The sequence below is a fragment of the Melozone crissalis genome, unplaced genomic scaffold, assembly GCF_028551555.1.
Source record: "Melozone crissalis strain CALT ecotype California unplaced genomic scaffold, PUWL_Pcris_2 ptg000056l_1, whole genome shotgun sequence".
NCBI classification, from domain to species: domain Eukaryota; kingdom Metazoa; phylum Chordata; class Aves; order Passeriformes; family Passerellidae; genus Melozone; species Melozone crissalis.
This window is the reverse complement of record NW_026535834.1, coordinates 10,578,417-10,598,746: the sequence shown is the minus strand read 5'-3', so window position 1 is coordinate 10,598,746 and position 20,330 is coordinate 10,578,417. Positions and strand designations below refer to the sequence as shown.

The window sequence follows — 20,330 nt, the reverse complement described above, 5'->3', positions numbered from 1 at the left end:
AAATGAATGGTTTTTTTGCAGAGTTGCAGGGTGCCGGAGCTGTACCCCTCTCAAAGGTGGGATCCCATTACAAGTGTCACTGAAACGAGTGTTTTCTCCCAGCAGAGCTGGCGCCAGAGCTGTACCCCTCTCTTAGCTGGGGATGCCATTACAAGTGTAACTGAAATGAGTGTTTTCTCCTGGCAGAGCTGGCGCCAGAGCTGTACCCTGTCAGAACTGGGGATGCCATTACAAGTGTAACTGAAATGAGTGTTTTCTCCTGGCAGAGCTGGCGCCAGAGCTGTACCCCGTCAGAACTGGGGATGCCATTACAAGTGTAACTGAAATTTGTGTTTTCTCCTGGCAGAGTTGGTGGCGGAGCTGTACCCTGTCAGAACTGGGGATGCCATTACAAGTGTAACTGAAATGAGTGTTTTCTCCTGGCAGAGTTGGTGCCAGAGCTGTACCCTGTCAGAACTGGGGATGCCATTACAAGTGTAACTGAAATTTGTGTTTTCTCCTGGCAGAGTTGGTGCCGGAGCTGTACCCTCTCAAAGCTGGGGATCCCATCGAAATTCTAATTTCAATGTAATATTTTATTGCAGAGCTGGTGCCGGAGCTGTACCCTCGGAAGCCCTGTGCCGTGGAGCAGAAGGTGCTGCCCGTGCTGTGGCACCTGCTGGGCAGCTCTGCGGGCGGCGGCTCCGTGCCCGGCCCCCGCACGGCCACGGCCGCCTTGGCCCAGGCGCTGTGGGCACAGATGGGCCCCGGGCTGCTCGCCCACGCCGCCGCCCAGCCCCCGCACATCAGGAAGAACCTGGAGGAGCTTTTGGAGACGGGAACGTAAAATGGTGAAATGGCCGTCCCCAGGTGAAGCTCCAGCGCCGCCTGAGCCGGGCACACGGACGGACGGTGCTGCCGGGACACGGGCGGGAGCAGCCCTGAGCTGGGCACGGTGCCTGAGGGAGAGCCCCGGAGCCGGGCTAGGCTGGACTGCACCGGGAGAGACACCGGAGCCAGGCTGGGAGAGCCTGGGGAGCTCAACTGGGCTGTGCTGGGCCATCCTGAGGGTCTGAACTGGGCCGGCCTGCAAGCCTGAGCTGGGACAGTGTGCGGGGCCGAAATGGGCCATGCTGGGAGAGCTGTGCTGGGCACTGTGGGGCTGGCTTCCCTCATTGTCACCAGCATGGCCGTGAAGGAGCTGCTCCAGCCCATCTGTGCTTCCCTCCAGAGGCTCCAGTCCAGGACCTGTCCCTGGATTGCCTGTGAAGAACCACACGGTCACATCGGCACTGCGCTGTACATGAAGAAGTGGAAGAGAGTCCTGGACACAGGGATGCAGTGCTGTTTGTGAAAAACATGTATTTTTGTACCCCCACAGGCAGTGGTGCAGTATTTGTTGTCTCAGGGCTGGGCAGCGGGGAGAATGAACCCTGACCCTTCTTCAGCTGCGGGCTCTGGACACATTGGACATAGGACACAATGGGATATATAAATAAAGGGATTTATTTCTGTACAGGGATGTATTTCTGCAAAAGGCTGGGGAGGACGGGCTCAAGAGCTGCTCTGCTCAAAGAAACTCGGTGACAGTGGCTGAACACGAGCCCAGGCATGCCAAGGTGGGCAAGAGGCCAAAGGCACCTGGCCTGGACCAGGAATAGTGTGGCAGCGGGGCCAGGACAGTGGCTGTCCCTTGTGTTGGCACTGCTGAGGCACCTCCAATCCTGGGATTGGCTCTGGGCCCCTCACTTTAAAAGGGACATGGAGGGGCTGAAGCACTTTCAGGGAGGGGAATGGAGCTGGGCAGGGGCTGCAGAATCCCTGAGGGAGCTGGGAAGGGGCTGCAGAATCCCTGAGGAGCTGGGCAGGGGCTGCAGAATCCCTGAGGAGCTGCGCAGGGGCTGCAGAATCCCTGAGGGAGCTGGAAGGGGCTGCAGAATCCCTGAGGGAGCTGGGAAGGGGCTGCAGAATCCCTGAGGAGCTGGGCAGGGGCTGCAGAATCCCTGAGGGAGCTGGAAGGGGCTGCAGAATCCCTGAGGAGCTGGGCAGGGGCTGCAGAATCCCTGAGGAGCTGGGCAGGGGCTGCAGAATCCCTGAGGGAGCTGGGCAGGGGCTGCAGAATCCCTGAGGAGCTGGGCAGGGGCTGCAGAATCCCTGAGGAGCTGGGCAGGGGCTGCAGAATCCCTGAGGAGCTGGGCAGGGGCTGCAGAATCCCTGAGGAGCTGGGCAGGGGCTGCAGAATCCCTGAGGGAGCTGGGCAGGGGCTGCAGAATCCCTGAGGAGCTGGGCAGGGGCTCAGCCTGGAGCAAAGGAGGCTCAGGGGCCCTTGTGGCTCTGCACAGCTCCTGCCAGGAGGGCACAGCCGGGGGGGTCGGGCTCTGCTCCAGGGAACAGGGACAGGAGCAGAGGGAACGGCCTCAGGCTGGGCCAGGGCAGCTCAGGGTGGGCCCAGCAGGAATTTCCCCATGGAAAGGGGGCTCAGGCCTTGGCACTGCCCAGGGAGGGTTGCAGTGCCCATCCCTGCAGGTGTCCCAGGAATTCCTGGAGGCGGTGTGGGAGACATGGCTTAGTGGCTTAAGGGCTACAGTGACACTGCTGCGTGGACAGCGGGACTGGGTGATCTTGGAGCTGTCTTCCCACCCTAATGATTCCAGGATGTGTTTCCATAGGGGGCTGTATTTATTCTATTTCTTTACCGGGCTGTATATATTCCTGTGCCGGGCTATATTTATTTCATTCCCGTCCCGGGCTCTGTCTCGCAGCCCTCTCCCGCAGGGCCCGGCGCCATTTGGCGGGAAGGGGCGGGCGCTGGGGGTGGCCGTTGCGCACGCGCGGGGGCAGGCGGGCACGCGGGCGGTGCGCGCGCGCGGGGCGCAGTGCGCGTGCGCGGTGCGTGAGGCCCGGGCGAGGCGGCGGCGGCTGTGGCGGCGGCGGCTGTGGCGGCCCCGGCAGGTACCGGGGAGGGGCGAGGGGGCTGCGGCGGCACGGGGCCAAGGGGAGGAGAGCGGGCAGCTCCCACAGCGGCCGGGAGCGCCCGGGCCGAGGGACAGCCGGGGCGGGAGGCCGAGGCGGGCGGAGGCCGGGCCGGGCCGCGCGCGGGGCGCTCCGAGCGCCGTGTGGGCCCCGCGGCCGCTGCCAGGCCTCGGGTTTGCTCGAGAGGGGAACTGAGCCGTGGGGGTGCATCCCGGTATCCGTGCTGTGTCCTTGTATCCCCGTTCTCTGCGTTGAACGGCCGCTGGGCGGGTAACGGGCCTGGCGGAGCCGCTCCGCGCCGCGCGGGCTGTGACGTTATTGCCCAGCCTGGGCCCCAGAGGCCCTGGCGGAGAGGGAACGGCCTCGGGCTGGGCCGGGGGGGCTCTGGGTGCACACCAGCAGGAATTTCCCCATGGAAAAGGGGCTCGGGCCTTGGCAGGGGCTGCCCAGCGAGGTTTGCAGTGCCCATCCCTGGAGGTGTCCGAGGAATTCCTGGACGTGGCACTCAGAGCTCTGGGCTGGTGGCGAGGTGGGGATCGGGCACAGCTGGGACCCGCTGGCCTTGAAGGGCTTTTCCAGTGAATGATTCCGTGATTCAAACGCAATCCCGGCCCAGCGCGCTGGGCCCGGGCAGCGCCAGCCCTGCCCCGGGTGGATCCAGCAGCGCCTTATCAGGGCTGTGAATGGAGCGTTCTGGGCAGAGCTCAGATAAGGCTCCGCACTCCTGCTCCTCTGCAGTGTCCCTGTTTGTTTCCCGTTCGTTCATTCACGTTTATGAGCGGCAGTTTTGTGTACAGCAGTCTTTTGTACCAGGCTGAGTAATACATGTTGGCATCAATTATTTAATGTCGGTGTGTGTGTAGCTGTCTGATACTCTGATTCAGTTGTTTAGCCTGTGTGACGTCAAACGCTTTGGAATTAACGTGAAAACCCCCGGAATTAAGGTGGGGGAATTAAGATTAAGGTGGAAACCCCGGAATTAAGTTTCCCTGGTGTGTCCCACCCCTGGACTTTTGTGGCCTGTTGCATTGGCTGGTTTAAGCCGTGGATTGCTGTCAGATTTCGGGATCAGACTGGAAGGTGTTTGGCTGGAAGAGCTGTCAGACAGACTTGGTTTCAGTTTGGAGCCACGTGTGCCGATCCTTGTGAGTTTTCACCAGCTCAGCCCTTGTGTGCCCATCCCTACAGCTTCTCCCTCATCCTTTTTTCCCTCCTCGTCTGAAGACAGATGGATTTGGACAGCCGTTTTTTTAAGATGGAATATGTCTTCTGAATCAGCTGGAGAGAGAAAACATCTGTTAAACATCAGAATAAGTTTAGATCATTAATTACTGCATTTCTAATGATGACAGAACCCATGGAATTGTTAAGGCTGATCATTAAGTTCAGCCATGCTCCCGTGCAGCCAAGGCCACCCGGTGTCCCCAAGTGCTACATGCACAGCGCTTTAAATCCCTGCAGGGATTAAAAAAAAATCCTCCCCAGGGATGTGGACTGGGCAGCTGTGCCAGGGCTGGACAGCCTTGCCATGGAGAAATTCCCCAATTTCCAACATGAACCTCTCCTGGTGCAATTTGGAGCCATTTCCTCTCATCCCATCACCAGTTACCTCTGTCACTGTCAGGTCACATTTTAGAGCTGTAAAGAGCCTTTAAAGTGTTTTCTCTGGTGTTGGGGCTGCGGTTTGTGTCACCCCCTCCTCGTACCGCTCGGTTTTAGAACCTGCACGAGGCACCCTCGGAAGTGCAGCAGCCTCTGAGTGATTCACATCTCTGCCTGTTGCACTGGGAAAGGCACACTGATACTCTTTGATACTTAATGTGGAACTTAATGTTACACATGAGGGTTTTTCTCAAAATCTGGAGTCACAGAATGGTTTGGGCTGGCAGACACTTCAAAGCCATCGCGTTCCACCCCTGCCGTGGGCAGGGACACCCATCACTACCCCGGGCTGCTAAGCCGTGGCTGCCTAATGATGGAGAGCAGAAATGCTTTAAAAAGCACTTATTAGAAAACTTGCAGGGTAGACCACGTGGACTCTTGGACGTTGTGCCGAAGTTCCTTGGCTTGGGGAGCTCCTGGGAAAACATGAGCTGTTATCCCAGGAGCTGGAGCTGCTGAAGATAAGGGAGAGAGATTTTTCCTTTCTGGCAAGACCTTCACCCCAGGATATAGTGGTGTCTTCTCCATGCCCTTGTTGAAGTGAAAGCAGTGCTCTGGGTGTTGTCTCTTCAGGTTTCTGGGGAGTTCTGGGCTGGGCACTTGTGCTTTCTTTTTGAAATCCCAAATGTATTTGCCACCTGCTGGGAGGAGAGCACAGGAGGAACCAGGAGTGCAGTGCAGGATGTGAGGGTGTCAGTGCAGCACTGTGCTTAGTGCCAGCTGCACTCAGGGCTGGGGCTGCTGTGCCTGCAGGGTGCTGTCCCTGGGCTGTCAGTGCAGCACTGTGCTCCATGCCAGCTGCACTCAGGGCTGGGGCTGCTGTGCCTGCAGGGCGCTGTCCCTGGGCTGTCAGTGCAGCACTGTGCTTAGTGCCAGCTGCACTCAGGGCTGGGGCTGCTGTGCCTGCAGGGTGCTGTCCCTGGGCTGTCAGTGCAGCACTGTGCTCCATGCCAGCTGCACTCAGGGCTGGGGCTGCTGTGCCTGCAGGGTGCTGTCCCTGGGCTGTCAGTGCAGCACTGTGCTCCATGCCAGCTGCACTCAGGGCTGGGGCTGCTGTGCCTGCAGGGCGCTGTCCCTGGGCTGTCAGTGCAGCACTGTGCTCCATGCCAGCTGCACTCAGGGCTGGGGCTGCTGTGCCTGCAGGGCGCTGTCCCTGGGCTGTCAGTGCAGCACTGTGCTCCATGCCAGCTGCACTCAGGGCTGGGGCTGCTGTGCCTGCAGGGTGCTGTCCCTGGGCTGTCAGTGCAGCACTGTGCTTTGTGCCAGCTGCACTCAGGGCTGGGGCTGCTGTGCCTGCAGGGTGCTGTCTCTGGGGTCCCTGAGCCACCCGGGGCACGGAGCAGCCTCAGCTCAGTGTCCCTGCTCTGGCTCTCGGAGGGAAGGCCGGGCACAGCCGAGGCTGGGTGGCACCCAGCCAGCTCAGGCTGGCCTGGAGCTGGCACAGCAGGGCAGGGCCAGGCAGTGGCTCTTGGCAGGGACATGAAAGGAGGAGTGGGAGGAACAGGAGTCTGTCCCAAGGGCCGGGAGGAAGCGCCTGGCACTGGGAGTGGTGGGACTGAGGGGCTGCAGGTCAGGGGCTGCCACAGCATTTCTGTGGCTCTCTGGTGCTGCTGGGTGTGTTTGGGCATCACTAATGGGGACTCAGTGGGTGCTGACAGGAATTCTTGTCTTTGCTTTAGCTTGGTGTTGAGGGCATCTCTTTACACCTGTTTGTTTCACAAAGAATGTACTGACTTGTACTGAGTAGGAAAATTGAGTGAATTGAGGAACATGGGTCCATGGTGGCCCTGGTACTGCTGGAGTGACTTGGACCTGATGGTCTCAAACAGCTTTTCCAGCCTGAATGTTTCTATGGAATTTGAACATTGTGGCCGTGTTCACGGGGATTTTCAGATGAGGGAAGAGGCGAGAATGTAGACTCCATGTTTCAGAAGGCTAGATTTCTTATTTTGTTATATATATTACATTAAACTATACTAAAGGAATAGAAGAAAATATTTCATCAGAAGGATGGCTAAGAATAGAGTAGAAAAGAATGATAACAAAGGTTTGTGGCTCAGAGAGAGAGTCCAAGCCAGCTGACTGTGACTGGCCATTAATTACAAACATCCACATGAGACCAATCCCAGATGCACCTGTTGCATTCCACAGCAGCAGATAACCATTGCTTACATATTGTTCCTGAGGCCTCTCAGCTTCTCAGGAGGAAAAATCTTAAGGAAAAGATTTTTCATGAAAAGATGTCTGTGACAGAACATAATTCTTTATTTAGAATAAACTTGTACTGGACCCTACAGGCAAACTGTAATGATTCACTTTTATACCTCAGTGGCTCCCTGCAGTAGTTTTTTAGAAATCCACAGTTTGTATGTGCAGATGTGAAAATCTCTGCTGTTAATATTTTTGTTGTTGAGCCAGGCTGATGTGTGAGGCAGGTGCCATGGGAGCTGTGGTGCCATGCAGGGATGCCTGGAGCACCTGGGCGCTCTGAGCTGGGGATCTGAGCCCAGCTGTACCCCAGGAGTGCTGAAGGGAGCTGTTCCCCCAGGATCCAGTGGCTCTGGTGCCATGGAGAACGCAGAGAGCACGGAGGAGGAGCAGCCAACTGTGGGCAACGCGAGCGCGGAGCCCGAGGCCGAGAGCGCGGCCGAGGAGCAGCACATGGACTTCAGCACCGAGATCATGAGTGTCACCGAGATGGAGCAGTCCCCAGACAGCTCCCCAGACCTCAACGAGGACAACACGCAGGAGAGCGAAATCCCAAACATTGAGAGCTTGCAGACCACAGATATCGAGGCTGACTTCCCTCCGGATTTTGACAAGTTTTGGAAAGTAGTAGAGGACAATCCGCAGGATTTCACAGGATGGGTTTATCTACTGCAGTACGTAGAGCAGGAGGTCAGTACCTGCCCCTTTCTCCTCAGGCTCCCCAAAATAAATTAACAAGAAAACTAAAAGAAAACTAAAGTTGTGGAATTCCAGTGGCAAATGTAGAATGAACATCAAGCTGTCACAGACACTGATTTAAGGCTGCTGTCCTTGCCGCTGCTGTAATTTAATCATAGAATGCCAGGATGGTTTGGGTTGGAAGTGACCTTAAAAAGCTCATTCAGTTCCACCCCCCTGCCATGTGCAGGGACACCTTCCAGTAGCCTGGGTTGTCAATGTCAAAACAGCACCAGGCATTTCTAACATTGTTTATAATTGTATTTAAAATAGCCTGAAGCTGTTGCTAAGGGAAGCCCTGATTGTGCTCGCTCTGTTTCCCACAGAACCACTTGCCAGCAGCCAGGAAAGCCTTTGACAGGTTTTTCTCACACTACCCCTACTGCTATGGGTACTGGAAGAAGTACGCGGACCTGGAGAAGCGCCACGACAACGTCAAGCAGTCAGACGAGGTACGTAGGGCCCGGGGCCAGCGCTGCCGCCAGTCCCAAAGCCACCAATGACTGTCCCACCGCGAGTCATTGGGCTGCCAGTGCCTGCCCTGCACGGCCAGGGCTCGAGGGACGTGTTTGCACGTGTCACAGCTGTGGCATTTGGAGCTAACGTTCTCTCTCTTTGTTGGCAGGTGCGTTAAACCTCTACAGTTTGTCAAGCTTTGCAGTGCAAGCCTCTGTATTACACTGCAGCTTAACAAGTAGGGCAGGGCTTTTCTGTCACTTCCATTTGTTACTCATTTTCAAAACAATAATAGTTGGTTTGCTGGTCACAATTGCTCCATCTTATTGCATTTTTGGTCAGACGCTGTCAATGATGCTCTAATGGGTCTGTGCCCTATGGTCTGTACCCCAAAGCCTGCCCACACAACCTGGTCAGAATGCAGGGACCGCTGCGCTTTGAAGATCAAGACTCTGCACGTGGAGATCAGAACATTGCCATGTTCTATCCAACCTCCACCCGAATGGTAATGGTAGATTATTTAAACAAAATTCCAGTAATTAGTATTTCTAAGGTTCACCGGATAACACAGTGTTGCCTCTCTCTTAGGACCCCATTAAGGATTTGAAGTACAGTTCATGTTCTCTTCATAGGTCTATCGCCGAGGGCTTCAGGCAATTCCTCTTAGTGTTGATCTTTGGATACATTATATAAACTTCCTAAAGGAGACTTTGGACCCTGCTGATCCTGAAACTAACAGTACCATCAGGGGGTGAGTTGGGAGCAGCCTGATACCCATACACGCCGCTGGGGTCAGGTTATTGTGTTTTAGGACAAGGGTAAAATCTTAACAACCTGGTGTCACTGTAAAGATTTTTAAATTAAGAGATGATGGAGTCAGATTCTGTAAGAAGGGGGAGAGTGTGCAGTGTGGTACAAGGGGAAAAAGCTGGAGAGCTTCACGCTGGATATCTGGAGACATATTAAGAAATACTTAGTGCAGCATTTGGAATCCTGGAATTTAATTCCTTGGTGTTTCCACGGTATGGCTGGGATGTGTCTGCTTGCTGTGGCTGGCAGTGGACCCAGTTAAAGGGCTGGGCTAGAGTTTGAGCAGAAGGCTTAATTGAACTGGAATTGAATCTGAACCAAGCTGCAGAATTGCTGCACAGCTTTTGGGTGTTACACTGCTGCACTGGTGGCTTTGGAGTCTGTGCAAGACAGAAGTGGTAAAGGTTGTGTATTTTCCTAATATCTTGTGTTCCTGCCAGTGACTTCTGCTGTTGCCTGTATTTGTTCTGTTGTGGAAGTGCTGGAGGCAAAAAATGAGTGTGAGCTTTCAGAATCTCTAGACATCTTTCTGTAAATATCTGGAAAACACTCTGAAGTATGTTAATAATTAATATAAATCTAGTTTCAAGGAAATGGAGGATGCTCATAACCCTTAATAAGAGCCAGGACTTTCCTTCCTTGCTCTGGTCCTGGAATCCAGAAACCAGTGTAAAACCTTTCCTTTTCCAGAGCCTATGAACACGCAGTGCTGGCTGCTGGGACAGATTTCCGCTCTGACAGACTCTGGGAAATGTATATAAACTGGGAAAATGACCAGGGAAACCTGAGGGAAGTTACATCCATCTATGACCGCATCCTGGGAATCCCAACGCAGCTCTACAGCCATCACTTCCAGAGGTAAAGGGAAAGCAGGCAGTTAATGCCATGGGAGAGGTGCAAATCCTCAGCACAAGAACTTGGGACGGGTTTATGTAGTTATTTACTTACATACTCAGGCAGTTGGACTGACTGTTTGAAAGTACTGATGCACATTTGAGGAATTTGGTTTCAGGTAAATTCAGAGGTTTTTTTGTGGAATAAGGACAGGCCTTGGAAGTGTGAGGAAGAAGAGAGCATGTCTTTGAGAAATCAGAATGAGCAGTTTTGGGCTTTAATGCTCATGCAGTTCCCATGTGTGGTGAAGCACCAATGCAACTGACTAAAGAGGAATCTTGGTTAAGTTTTAGATAGTGGAATTCTGCACTGGTAGGGAGACTTGAGCAGCAACCTCAGTTAAATTGCACACAGTCTTCCCCAGATCTCTTGGTGTGGGAAATAGATTATTTCCTTTATGACTGATTTTGTCCTTTGCCACCTGCTTTCCACGGCAAGGGTTCTGTCCGTTTGGCACACGGCATCGTGAGGGCGATGGGTGCTGGCAGTTGTGGCTGTGAGCTGGCAGCACTCGGTGTCACTCAGGGGCCATGGAGCAAAGCAAACCCCCTGGGATTTACAGCTGTGCCCTGTTGGGCAGCAGTGCAGCGTGAAACAGCCCCTTTGCAGCGCCTCTTTGTGGCTTTTGCTAGGTTTAAAGAGCACATCCAGAACAACCTGCCCCGAGACTTCCTGACCACAGAGCAGTTTGTGCAGCTGCGCCGGGAGCTGGCGGCCGCCAGCGGCCACAGCGGCGAGGACGGGGACGAGCTGCCCTGCGGCACCGAGGACATCACCGACCCCGCCAAGGTACAGCACTCAGCACCAGCCTGCCCTTCCTGGGCTGGTTGGGCCTTTTACTGCAGCCACTCTGTGGCACTGAGGGCATCGCTGACCCCGCCAAGGTACGGCACTCAGCACCAGCCTGCCCTTCCTGGGCTGCCAGGCCTTCACTGCAGCCACTCTGTGGCACCGAGGGCATCACCGACCCTGCCAAGGCACCTCCACTGCCACCCTGTCCTTCTCTGGGGCAGGGGTTCCACTGCAGCCACTTGAGCTCCTGCACGTCACTGCCCTTGGCTCATGTGCTAACAGGACAGCCCCTTCCAGTGCTGAGAAGTGCAGGAGTGTTAAAGAAATGTGCTAGAAAATGAAAGAAGTGGTGTACAAGACCTAAGGAACAAATAGTAATTATTCCAGGTCAGCAGATTGCTATCTGTGGTCTAAGAAAGCTCCTCACCAGCACTGGCCTGGGCAGGTTCAGACTGTTACAGGCCTAGGAAAGCCTGGAGCTGTCCAGAGGAATTGCTGATGGTGAAAACACAGACACACTGAATCCAGGGCTGACTTGGATCCAAATGCATCCTTAATCTCCAGCCAGCTTTAGCACAGGATAAACAGCAGCTGAGCTGTGTGTGCTGAGCCCAGGGCTCCATCAGGCAGTGCCCCAGCCCTTCCCTGGCTGCTCAGGGAGAATCCATGCACATCCCTGGCACAAGAGGCAGTTACAAAGGTGGCACCATGTCTGCTTGTGTTACATGTTCTGACATTCTGTTCTAGCTGATCACTGAGATAGAGAACATGAGGCACAGAATCATTGAGATCCATCAGGAGATATTTAACCACAACGAGCACGAAGTCAGTAAGAGGTGGACGTTTGAGGAAGCGGTAAGTGGGGTGGGGTTTGTGTGAGGCAGCACCAGCAGTGGTGCAGGGAGCAGGGCTGGGAGCTGGGAATTGTGTGGAACAGGCTTAACTTAAACTGCTGGGAGGGGATTGAACAGAGACTCAAAGGCGGAACAGTTTCACTTCTCTGCCGTTTTTCTTGTGAAGAGGCACTTGGTGATGTTAAGATCTCAGAGCAGTGCTTGGAGAGAGGCAAGGTGCTGTAATGTTTGCTAAGCCAGTGAGTCCTGGCAGTTAGTGCTGCTCATGCCCTGGGGTGGTGCAAAGGCATGAGGGGATGGAGGGGACTCCCTTTCAAAGGTAAGCCTGGTCTCAGAGGAGAATGAAACTCCTGTGGTTTTCTATTGTAACATTACACACTTAATCAGCTAGCTTTTGTTTTGGACCTCCTATGTATAATATATTAAAAGTACTTAGCTTAACTAATAATTTGATCACTGCAAATATACAGCTTTTGCTGTAGAGTTAGGTTGGATTCCATTTGAAAAAATAATGGGAGGTTTTCATCTCAGTCTTTGTATTTTTCTCCCTGGCAAACAAGGTCCTTGTTTTAAATTTACTTCTTATTCTGAAGAGTCCATTGTGTTACCCAGCTGGGACAGATTTTCAGAGACTCTTTACTGTGTTAGGTGATGCCAGAACTGGATGGGACTGGCCAGGTGCCTCCACAGCCCAGGAGCTCTCAGGCAGGGCAGGGAGCCATTGGCAGCGAGCTCTGCACCCGTGACCCGAGGCAGCAGGGAGCAGAGCAGTGTCCCACATTCCTGCCTGGGGAAGCCTTAAGCTGCCGGTGTGTGGGACCTGGGAGAGCCCTGAGCTGTGGGCATTGGGCAGGGAAGGTGTGGGAAGCTGAGTGTCCCCTTGCTGGCCACAGAGTGCTCTTGTGACCAGCAGTGTGTGCTCTGCAGCCCCAGGGGCTGGGGCTGGGGGGAGCTGCGCATGCAGAGCTCAGCCTGGCCATGCAGGACAGCACAGATCCCACCCAGGGCTGGGCATTTCCTAGAGCTGCTTCCAGCAGCAGGGGGACTGTGAGCTGGGCCAAGTGGCCACAGGGTGTTGGGTTCCACACCAGAGATCAGTGAGGAGCATGAAGGGAGATTGGCTTTAAATTTCAGGTGGCTTTGAAGAACTGGATTCTCCCTAATTACTGTAAGTTCTTCATCCATTTGTATGCGTTTGGATCTGAGAGGAAATTGCAGCACAGAAGAGAGATAATCAAATGCAGTAAAGATGATGAGCAAAAGCAGAGGATCTCTGGCAGGATGCCAGACAAAGCAATTTGGATTTAAAAGAGCAGTTTTTAATTTTCTGTGCTGAGCTCTGTCTCACCCAGCCCCTCTTGCAGCCACCAGTAACAAGACAATGGTGCTAAATTTGTGGTCTCACTATAAGCAGATTGATGTAAATATTTGATAGGAAGTCCAGTTCAGTGCTCTGTCTTTCCTTGTCATGATCCTCAGCCAAGTTCTGAGTTGAATTTGTGGTCTGGGTGTCCCACAGTGAGCACTTTGCCTGTGTGGCTGGATGTGGGCAGTGTCCAGTGTGTCCGTAATGTCACTGACCCTGGGCTGCCTTGGGTCCTCCCCCAGCATCTCTAAACACTTGCACTCCAAAGGCTCTCTGGGAAAGGAGGTTTCTAGCCTGGAATGTCACTGCAGTAAATCCCTTGATCCATAGCTGGATAACCCTGCATTGAGTAGATGAGGAGGTATCCCAGGAGCCCTGGTCACTGAAATGGCAGGAACTGAGTGTTGGTTGTGTGGCTGTTGATTGTTGGACCCCCTTGGTGGTGTGTTTGTAATCACCAGTTGCATCCTGTGACTCTTGCAGATCAAGAGGCCTTACTTTCATGTAAAACCTCTGGAGAAAATTCAGCTGAAAAACTGGAAAGAGTACTTAGAGTTTGAGATAGAGAATGGCACTCACGAGCGAGTCGTGGTCCTCTTTGAGAGATGTGTCATTTCATGTGCCCTCTATGAGGACTTCTGGATCAAGGTAAGGGAGGCAGCTCACGGCTCTGCTGGTGCACACCTTGACCTGGTGACTAACCCTTGTACCCTGTGGAACGTTGTTCATCTATAACTATATCTGTTGCATTAGGAGATGGTCTGCTTGCAACCAGATTTGACTGCTGCATTTGCCAACTGCGTTGCCTCTCTACGTCCTTCCTTACAGAAACTAGTCTAGTGGTTCCATAAAGGTGCTGAATGGGTTTAAACAAAAGAATTTTATCGTTCTGGCATGTTCTTGGAGACAAATACAAGCTTTAACCTGCCTGGTCTCTGCTCTGTTTCCAACCCTAGTATGCCAAATACATGGAGAACCACAGCATCGAGGGCGTGAGGCACGTGTACAGCAGGGCCTGCACCATCCACCTGCCCAAGAAGCCCATGGTGCACATGCTGTGGGCAGCCTTCGAGGAGCAGCAGGGTAAGGGCAGCCCTGCCTCAGGGGGCTCTGCTGGGGGGCTCTGGGGGCTGCCCTGTCCTAAAGCGTCTCCCTGCTCTTGCAGGCAACATTGATGAAGCCAGAAGGATCCTGAAGACGTTTGAGGAGTGCATCCTGGGGCTGGCCATGATCCGCCTGCGCAGGGTGAGCCTGGAGCGCCGGCACGGCAACATGGAGGAGGCGGAGCAGCTGCTGGAAGATGCTGTCAGGAATGCCAAGTCCATCAGTGAAGCCTCCTTCTATGCCATCAAACTGGCACGGCACCTCTTCAAAGTGCAGAAAAACCTGCCAAAGGCAAGAAAAGTGCTGTCAGAAGCCATAGAACTGGACAAAGTATGTGTTCCCTCTCGGCTCTCTTACCCAAAACTCAAACCACCCTGGTGTCTTTCTTTCTGAAGCGTTTTGTGAAACATGGCAACAGTGATGACAGCTGTTGTAACTGGATGTAATGTCCCATTACTGCATGGAGACAACAGTCCCTCTAAACTGATGTTGCCATGTCCCAGCTTGGGAATCTGGAAGTTTGCACCCTTTTCCCATCAGAAGCACAATGTGCTTTACACCTTTATTTTAATTTTTAGAATCTTAAACGTTCTCAGTGCATTCAGTGTTATTGGTGTGGGGCAGTGTTTGGTGGTTTGGCGTCAGCACAGGAATATGTGGCACTCAGATGCTGCCAGCAAAGTGCAGCACCTGGGTTTGTGCTGTTGGTCACTTCTGGTGTGCAACAAACCAGCCCAGGGGGAGGAAAATCTCTGTATTGCCTGTCATTGTGTGTGCTCATGGGGTGAACTGGGGTGTGTAACAGAGTTAAAAACCTGCTGTGAGGGTCAGGTGTGCACCTCCTAATGGCTGTTTTGCACAGGAAAACACCAAACTGTACCTGAACCTGCTGGAGATGGAGTACAGTGGTGACCTCAAGCAGAACGAGGAGAACATCCTGAGCTGCTTTGACAAGGCCATCCGTGGGGCCTTGTCCATCAAAATGAGGATCACCTTCTCACAGAGAAAAGTGGAATTCCTGGAAGATTTTGGGTCTGATGTGAACAAGTAAGATGTCCTGTGGGTAGTGGCCAAACTGGGGTCACTGGGAGAGTGCTGGGAAAAGGGTGGGGTCAGTGGCTTCTGTACAATTAGTTCCTTTGTGCCATCACTCTTTATAAGGAACAGCTGCTTTTCTAAACCATCCTGGTGTCAAACAGGAACAGATTTGTAAACAGGAATAGATTTTAATACAGGAATCTCTTTCCAGACAATTGCCCCTTTTGTCTGAAGTGCCCATCACCTGACTGAGCAGAGCTCTGCTGCCTGCCAGGTTTTCCTGTGGCTGGTTACCCTTGCTAAGCCCTATGGAGGGAGGTGCTCCCCAGGGGAATGGGACAGTCTGTGACACAGGTGTCCTTTGAGACTGTTCCTGGCAGCTGCTGCTTGTTTCCAAAGCTGCACTGGTCAGGTTTTTCAGTGTTCAGCACTACCAACAACTGTGCACTTCTGTGGGAGGATACACCAGAAATGCAAGTTTCAGTTCAATGCTGCAATATATTTTTCCTCTTAATTGTCTATTGTTTTTATTTACATTTTGCAGCTAAATAACCCAGAAGGATTAATGACAAGTCAGTTTTTCTGCTTTGTATGTTTTTAACAATAGCTGTCCTTAAATTCTGCTGCCTCTGCAGGGCAGCCAGTCAGTGCAAGTTTAGGATCTGAGACAGATCAACACAAAGAATTTTTGCATAATCCCAGAGCACAGAATGAGTGTGAGGAACTCTTTTTACCCAGAGCACACTGCCAGAAGCTGCAGGTTTTGTGAGATGCTGCATGTGGGGGGGGAAGGGGGGGTCAATATTTGTGAGAATTTTGGGCAGGAGTCTCCTGTGCTGCATTAACCACACTTGTTCTTCCCTGCTCGATGGGCAAAGGCTGCTTTGGGATTGGAATAATTTCCAGTGTTTAAATGCTGAGTCCCACATCTCTGTGCTGCTGTGGGTGGCATCTCCAGCAGGCTCTGAAGGAGCAGCTGAATCACAAATCACTTCTAGAAAGCTTCTTTATGAAGGAGCTTGATAAAATCTGCACAAAGTGTGAGGGAAGTTGAGCAGGTTGGGAACCGGAGCCGTTGTGAACGGAACGGAGCTGGCTTTCCCCTGTTCATTACTCATTAGAATGTGTTACAGTGCAGTTTGCTGTACTGATCCAGCTCCCTGTAGGCTTTGCTCAGGTGTTTCAGGTACTGACAGGGCCTGACTGGCTGTGCTCTCCCCAGGCTCCTGGATGCCTACGACGAGCACCAGGCGCTGCTGAAGGAGCAGGAGACGCTGAAGCGGCGAGCAGAGAACGGGTACGGACTGAGCCCAGCTGCCCTGGGCAGGGCAGGGAGCAGCCTCACCCTGGGGGGTTCCTTAGGCTGTCAGTGGAGGTGTTAGTCAGCTTTGAACCCACTGATGGGAGAATAGAATCACTTGATTTTAGTCCTTTGAAGTCTGTACTATATAGAGCTGTGCTGCCTTAAATATTCACAGAATTGTTTGCATTGGAAGGGACTTTAAAGCCCTAAAACCTGCCATGGACAGGGACGCCTTCCATAGGCTGCTCAGAGCTCCATCCATCCTGGCCTTGGACACTTCCAGGGATGGAAATAATTTTGGAAAATAAGTTTTTGGGTTGTTGAGTTGAGTTAAGCCAAACAGTGCTGGTAAAGTAACTCAGTCTCTAAGCAGGAACGTGCCTTTGCTGTCTCAGTTTGGGCACCGGCTTTAACCCAGCCTGTTCTGCAGCACAACCCGAACCGTCCACCCCTGACCCCAATTCCCTCAGCCCTCTGGGCCAGGGCAGCAGCTGAGCAGAGTTTAGGCTGCCCAGCTCTGCTCTGAGCGTGTTGCGTTCCCCTGCAGCTCCGAGGAGCCGGACGAGAAGAAGCTGCTGACGGAGGAGGCGGGGCTGGCGTCGGCACAGCTCATGGACGGGGACATGCAGGTCAACCAGGCTGCCTACAACTACAACGCCTGGTACCAGGTATGGGGCTGCCTGCAGACAGAACTCAGCTCCCTGGGGTGCTGGCACCTCCTGCCTGTGCTCCACAAGTGCTCAGAGTTCTTGTGTGGAGCGAGGAGCAGTTTGGTGGCTGTACTGTCACACAGGGAGGGCACCGGGGGAGGTGTGTGGAACTGTTCTGGCACAGTCACCCAGACTGCCCAGACTGGCCATGGGGTGCCCCTTTCCTGTGTGCCTGGGTGGTGACTGCCAGTGATTCCTGTAGTGCCTTGGAATGGGTTCTGCTGGTACAAAATCAGCTTGTCCTCTGGGGCTCTTCCTGCAGGGCGTTTTAACTTGGAATAGAATTGTGGAGGTTGGAAAAGCCCTCTAAGACCATCCAGCACTGGCAAGGCCTTCACTGATCCATGTCCCCACTGCCACATCCACGTATTTATTAAATCCATGGAAGCTTTGAAGTGGTTTTATGGAAAGTGGTGTTCAGACTGCCAAGCCCCCAGAGCTGGGGAAGCAGTGGTACAGCTGGGGCACAAGCCCTGGGCAGCCCTGCTTTGGGATTGTCCCCAGCCAGATCAGGAATTCCTTCCCAAGTCAGGCAGTGGGAGCAGTCTCATCCAGCACAGACTGTCCAGTGCTGGGCCAGGAAAAATGCCCCAGCTTCACACACAGCACTGCAGGAATGGCAGCTGAGCCTGGGCCAGGGGACTCAGGCTGGGGATCAGGGAGAGGTTCTTCCCCCAGAGGGTGGAACAAGCACTGGAACAGCTCCCCAGGGAACGGGCGCTGCCCCGAGGCTGCCAGAGCCCCAGGAGCACAGGGATGCCAGGCTGGGACTGTTGGGGCGTGTGCAGGGATGGGGCTGCACTGGCTGATCCCTGTGGGTCCCCCCCAGCTCGGGACATTGTGATTCTGCTGTGCTGAGGATGTGTCCTGTGGCAGCACCCTGTGGGACCCCCACCCCTGCCTGCCTTCCCTGCCTTTCCCAGGGTGCTGTTCCATGGGGAATGGCACTGCTACCCTGCATTCCTTGGGGAATGGCACTGATACCCTGCATTCCATGGGGAATGGCACTGCTACCCTGCATTCCATAGGGAATGGCACTGATACCCTGCATTCCATGGGGAATGGCACTGCTACCCTGCATTCCTTGGGGAATGGCACTGATACCCTGCATTCCATGGGGAATGGCACTGCTACCCTGCATTCCATAGGGAATGGCACTGATACCCTGCATTCCATAGGGAATGGCACTGATACCCTGCATTCCATGGGGAATGGCACTGATACCCTGCATTCCTCGGGGAATGGCACTGCTACCCTGCATTCCTTGGGGAATGGCACTGATACCCTGCATTCCCAGGGTGCTGTTCCATGGGGAATGGCACTGCTGTCCTGCATTCCATGGGGAATGGCACTGCTGTCCTGCATTCCATGGGGAATGGCACTGATACCCTGCATTCCATAGGGAATGGCACTGATACCCTGCATTCCATGGGGAATGGCACTGATACCCTGCATTCCTCAGGGAATGGCACTGATACCCTGCATTCCATGGGGAATGGCACTGCTACCCTGCATTCCTTGGGGAATGGCACTGATACCCTGCATTCCTTGGGGAATGGCACTGCTGTCCTGCATTCCATGGGGAATGGCACTGATACCCTGCATTCCATGGGGAATGGCACTGATACCCTGCATTCCATAGGGAATGGCACTGCTGTCCTGCATTCCATGGGGAATGGCACTGCTACCCTGCATTCCTTGGGGAATGGCACTGATACCCTGCATTCCATGGGGAATGGCACTGCTACCCTGCATTCCATGGGGAATGGCACTGATACCCTGCATTCCATAGGGAATGGCACTGCTGTCCTGCATTCCCAGGGTGCTGTTCCATAGGGAATGGCACTGCTGTCCTGCATTCCCAAGGTGCTGTTCCATAGGGAATGGCACTGCTGTCCTGCATTCCCAGGGTGCTGTTCCATGGGGAATGGCACTGCTGTCCTGCATTCCCAAGGTGCTGTTCCATGGGGAATGGCACTGCTGTCCTGCATTCCCAGGGTGCTGTTCCATGGGGAATGGCACTGCTGTCCTGCATTCCCAGGGTGCTGTTCCATGGGGAATGGCACTGCTGTCCTGCATTCCCAGGGTGCTGTTCCATGGGGAATGGCACTGCTGTCCTGCATTCCCAGGGTGCTGTTCCATGGGGAATGGCACTGCTGTCCTGCATTCCCAGGGTGCTGTTCCATGGGGAAAGGCACTGCTGTCCTGCATTCCCAGGGTGCTGTGCTGGCACAGAGGGGCTGGGGGGGCTGTGCTGCCCCAGGGGCTCCAGCAGGGACTGACGTGGTGCCTGATGCTGCTGCTGTGTTTGATTCCAGTACAACTACCAGAACGCCTGGAATTACGGACAGTATTACCACACAACCTGATCCCCGAGGGAGTGGAGTTCACTGTGCTACAGTTTCAACAAAGATGGAATAAAAAAAATTATATTTTTCTAATTTTGGGCTGTGAAGGAACTGTTGTGCCACCTGCTTTTGGTCCTCTGCATGTGAACCGAGCTGCTGCTCACGGGGTATGTGTGAAGCAAGATTCGTGTGCTGGTAACTGATAAATGGTCTCTGTACAATTCTCATTTACCATAAATGATTTTTTTAATTCCCTGCACTAATTTATGGAGTGTCAGAAGAATTCTCGTCGGTCTCATGATTCCATAACTGAGTGGGTGAAGCTGTGGGGGTTTGGGTTGGTTTTGCCCCAGAGCTGCTGTGCTGCCTGCCCTGGCCCAGGGCTGGAGCCAAGGCTTGTCCCGCTGCCAGCCCGATGCCAGGGAGCTGTGCCAGGGCCGGGCTGTGCTGGGATCGGGGCCCTGGCAGAGCTGCCACACGGGTTCTGTAGCGTGGGAGGGGGCAGGGATTAAACCACCTTCATTCTTTTTTAAAAGCACAAACTGTGTTCAGGATGAGTTTTGTATTTAGAGTTTTTCATGTACACGGTGTGAGCAAAACTTTTTTCATTTTGATCAAAGTGATCATTCCCATTTTTGTAATAAAAGCGAGGAATTCAGTAGTGCTCTGAGCTTTCTTGGACTGCCTCATTCCAGCCAGGAGAGAGAACAGAATGCCTGAGTTGAGCTCTGGTGGTGTTCACAGGAGGGGCTGTGGCACAGGGAACACCTGTGGAACACCTGGATCTCTGCCAGCAGAGCTGCCATCAAATAAATGGAGTGGGAACGCTGTGGGATTGTGGAGCAGGAATGCTGTGGGACTGGCATGGGAATGCTGTGGGGTTGGGCTCCAAAGGAGCCCTGGCTTGGGTGTGGGGCCATGGAGTGTGGAGCAGGAACGCTGTGGGACTGGGCACCGCAGGAGGGAAGGAGCCCTGACCTGTGTGTGGGGCCATGGGATTGTGGGATGGGAATGCTGTGGGAGTGTGGAGTGGGAACACTGTGGGATGGGAATGCTGTGGGACCGTGGAGAGGCAATGCTGTGGGACTGTGGAGT

At 53.8% G+C, this 20,330-nt stretch overlaps 2 protein-coding genes and 1 non-coding gene across 5 annotated transcripts in view; all 3 read left to right on the top strand.

Moving 5' to 3' along the window:
- TOGARAM1 (TOG array regulator of axonemal microtubules 1) overlaps positions 1-1,032 on the top strand; it is a 34,716-nt gene extending 33,684 nt beyond the window's left edge. For both annotated transcript variants that reach the window (XM_054286834.1, XM_054286833.1), the window contains exon 21: positions 585-1,032. In XM_054286834.1, coding sequence (XP_054142809.1) covers positions 585-826 — 242 coding nt within the window. In that variant the 3' untranslated portion in view covers positions 827-1,032. The remainder of the gene's footprint in view (positions 1-584) is intronic.
- A 1,876-nt stretch (positions 1,033-2,908) lies between these two features.
- PRPF39 (pre-mRNA processing factor 39) lies at positions 2,909-19,893 on the top strand. Of its 2 annotated transcripts, XM_054286880.1 has the most exons (14): positions 2,909-2,931; positions 7,163-7,512; positions 7,887-8,012; positions 8,649-8,767; positions 9,517-9,684; positions 10,353-10,509; positions 11,260-11,367; positions 13,216-13,380; positions 13,689-13,815; positions 13,898-14,166; positions 14,699-14,883; positions 16,097-16,171; positions 16,725-16,845; positions 19,206-19,893. In XM_054286880.1, exons 2-14 carry the CDS (start codon positions 7,183-7,185, stop codon positions 19,254-19,256), a joined length of 2,001 nt encoding a protein of 666 aa, XP_054142855.1. In that variant the 5' UTR covers positions 2,909-2,931; positions 7,163-7,182; the 3' UTR covers positions 19,257-19,893. The 2 variants fall into 2 exon arrangements, with proteins under 2 accessions (XP_054142855.1, XP_054142856.1); XM_054286881.1 differs by lacking the exons at positions 2,909-2,931; positions 7,163-7,512; positions 7,887-8,012 and adding an exon at positions 8,074-8,521.
- On the top strand, positions 14,246-14,331 carry LOC128943956 (small nucleolar RNA SNORD127). The gene has a single exon (XR_008483777.1). It is a non-coding gene; the product is annotated as a small nucleolar RNA SNORD127 (small nucleolar RNA).
- Positions 19,894-20,330: the final 437 nt, after the last annotated feature.

Bases quoted from the DNA above. Each gene is read 5' to 3' on its own strand.
- PRPF39 (XM_054286880.1), top strand. From the start codon at position 7,183: ATGGAGAACGCAGAGAGCACGGAGGAGGAGCAGCCAACTGTGGGCAAC. The intron at 13,816-13,897 runs GTAAGGGCAGCC...CTGCTCTTGCAG, and splicing joins AGCCTTCGAGGAGCAGCAGG to GCAACATTGATGAAGCCAGA. The intron at 16,846-19,205 runs GTATGGGGCTGC...GTTTGATTCCAG, and splicing joins ACTACAACGCCTGGTACCAG to TACAACTACCAGAACGCCTG.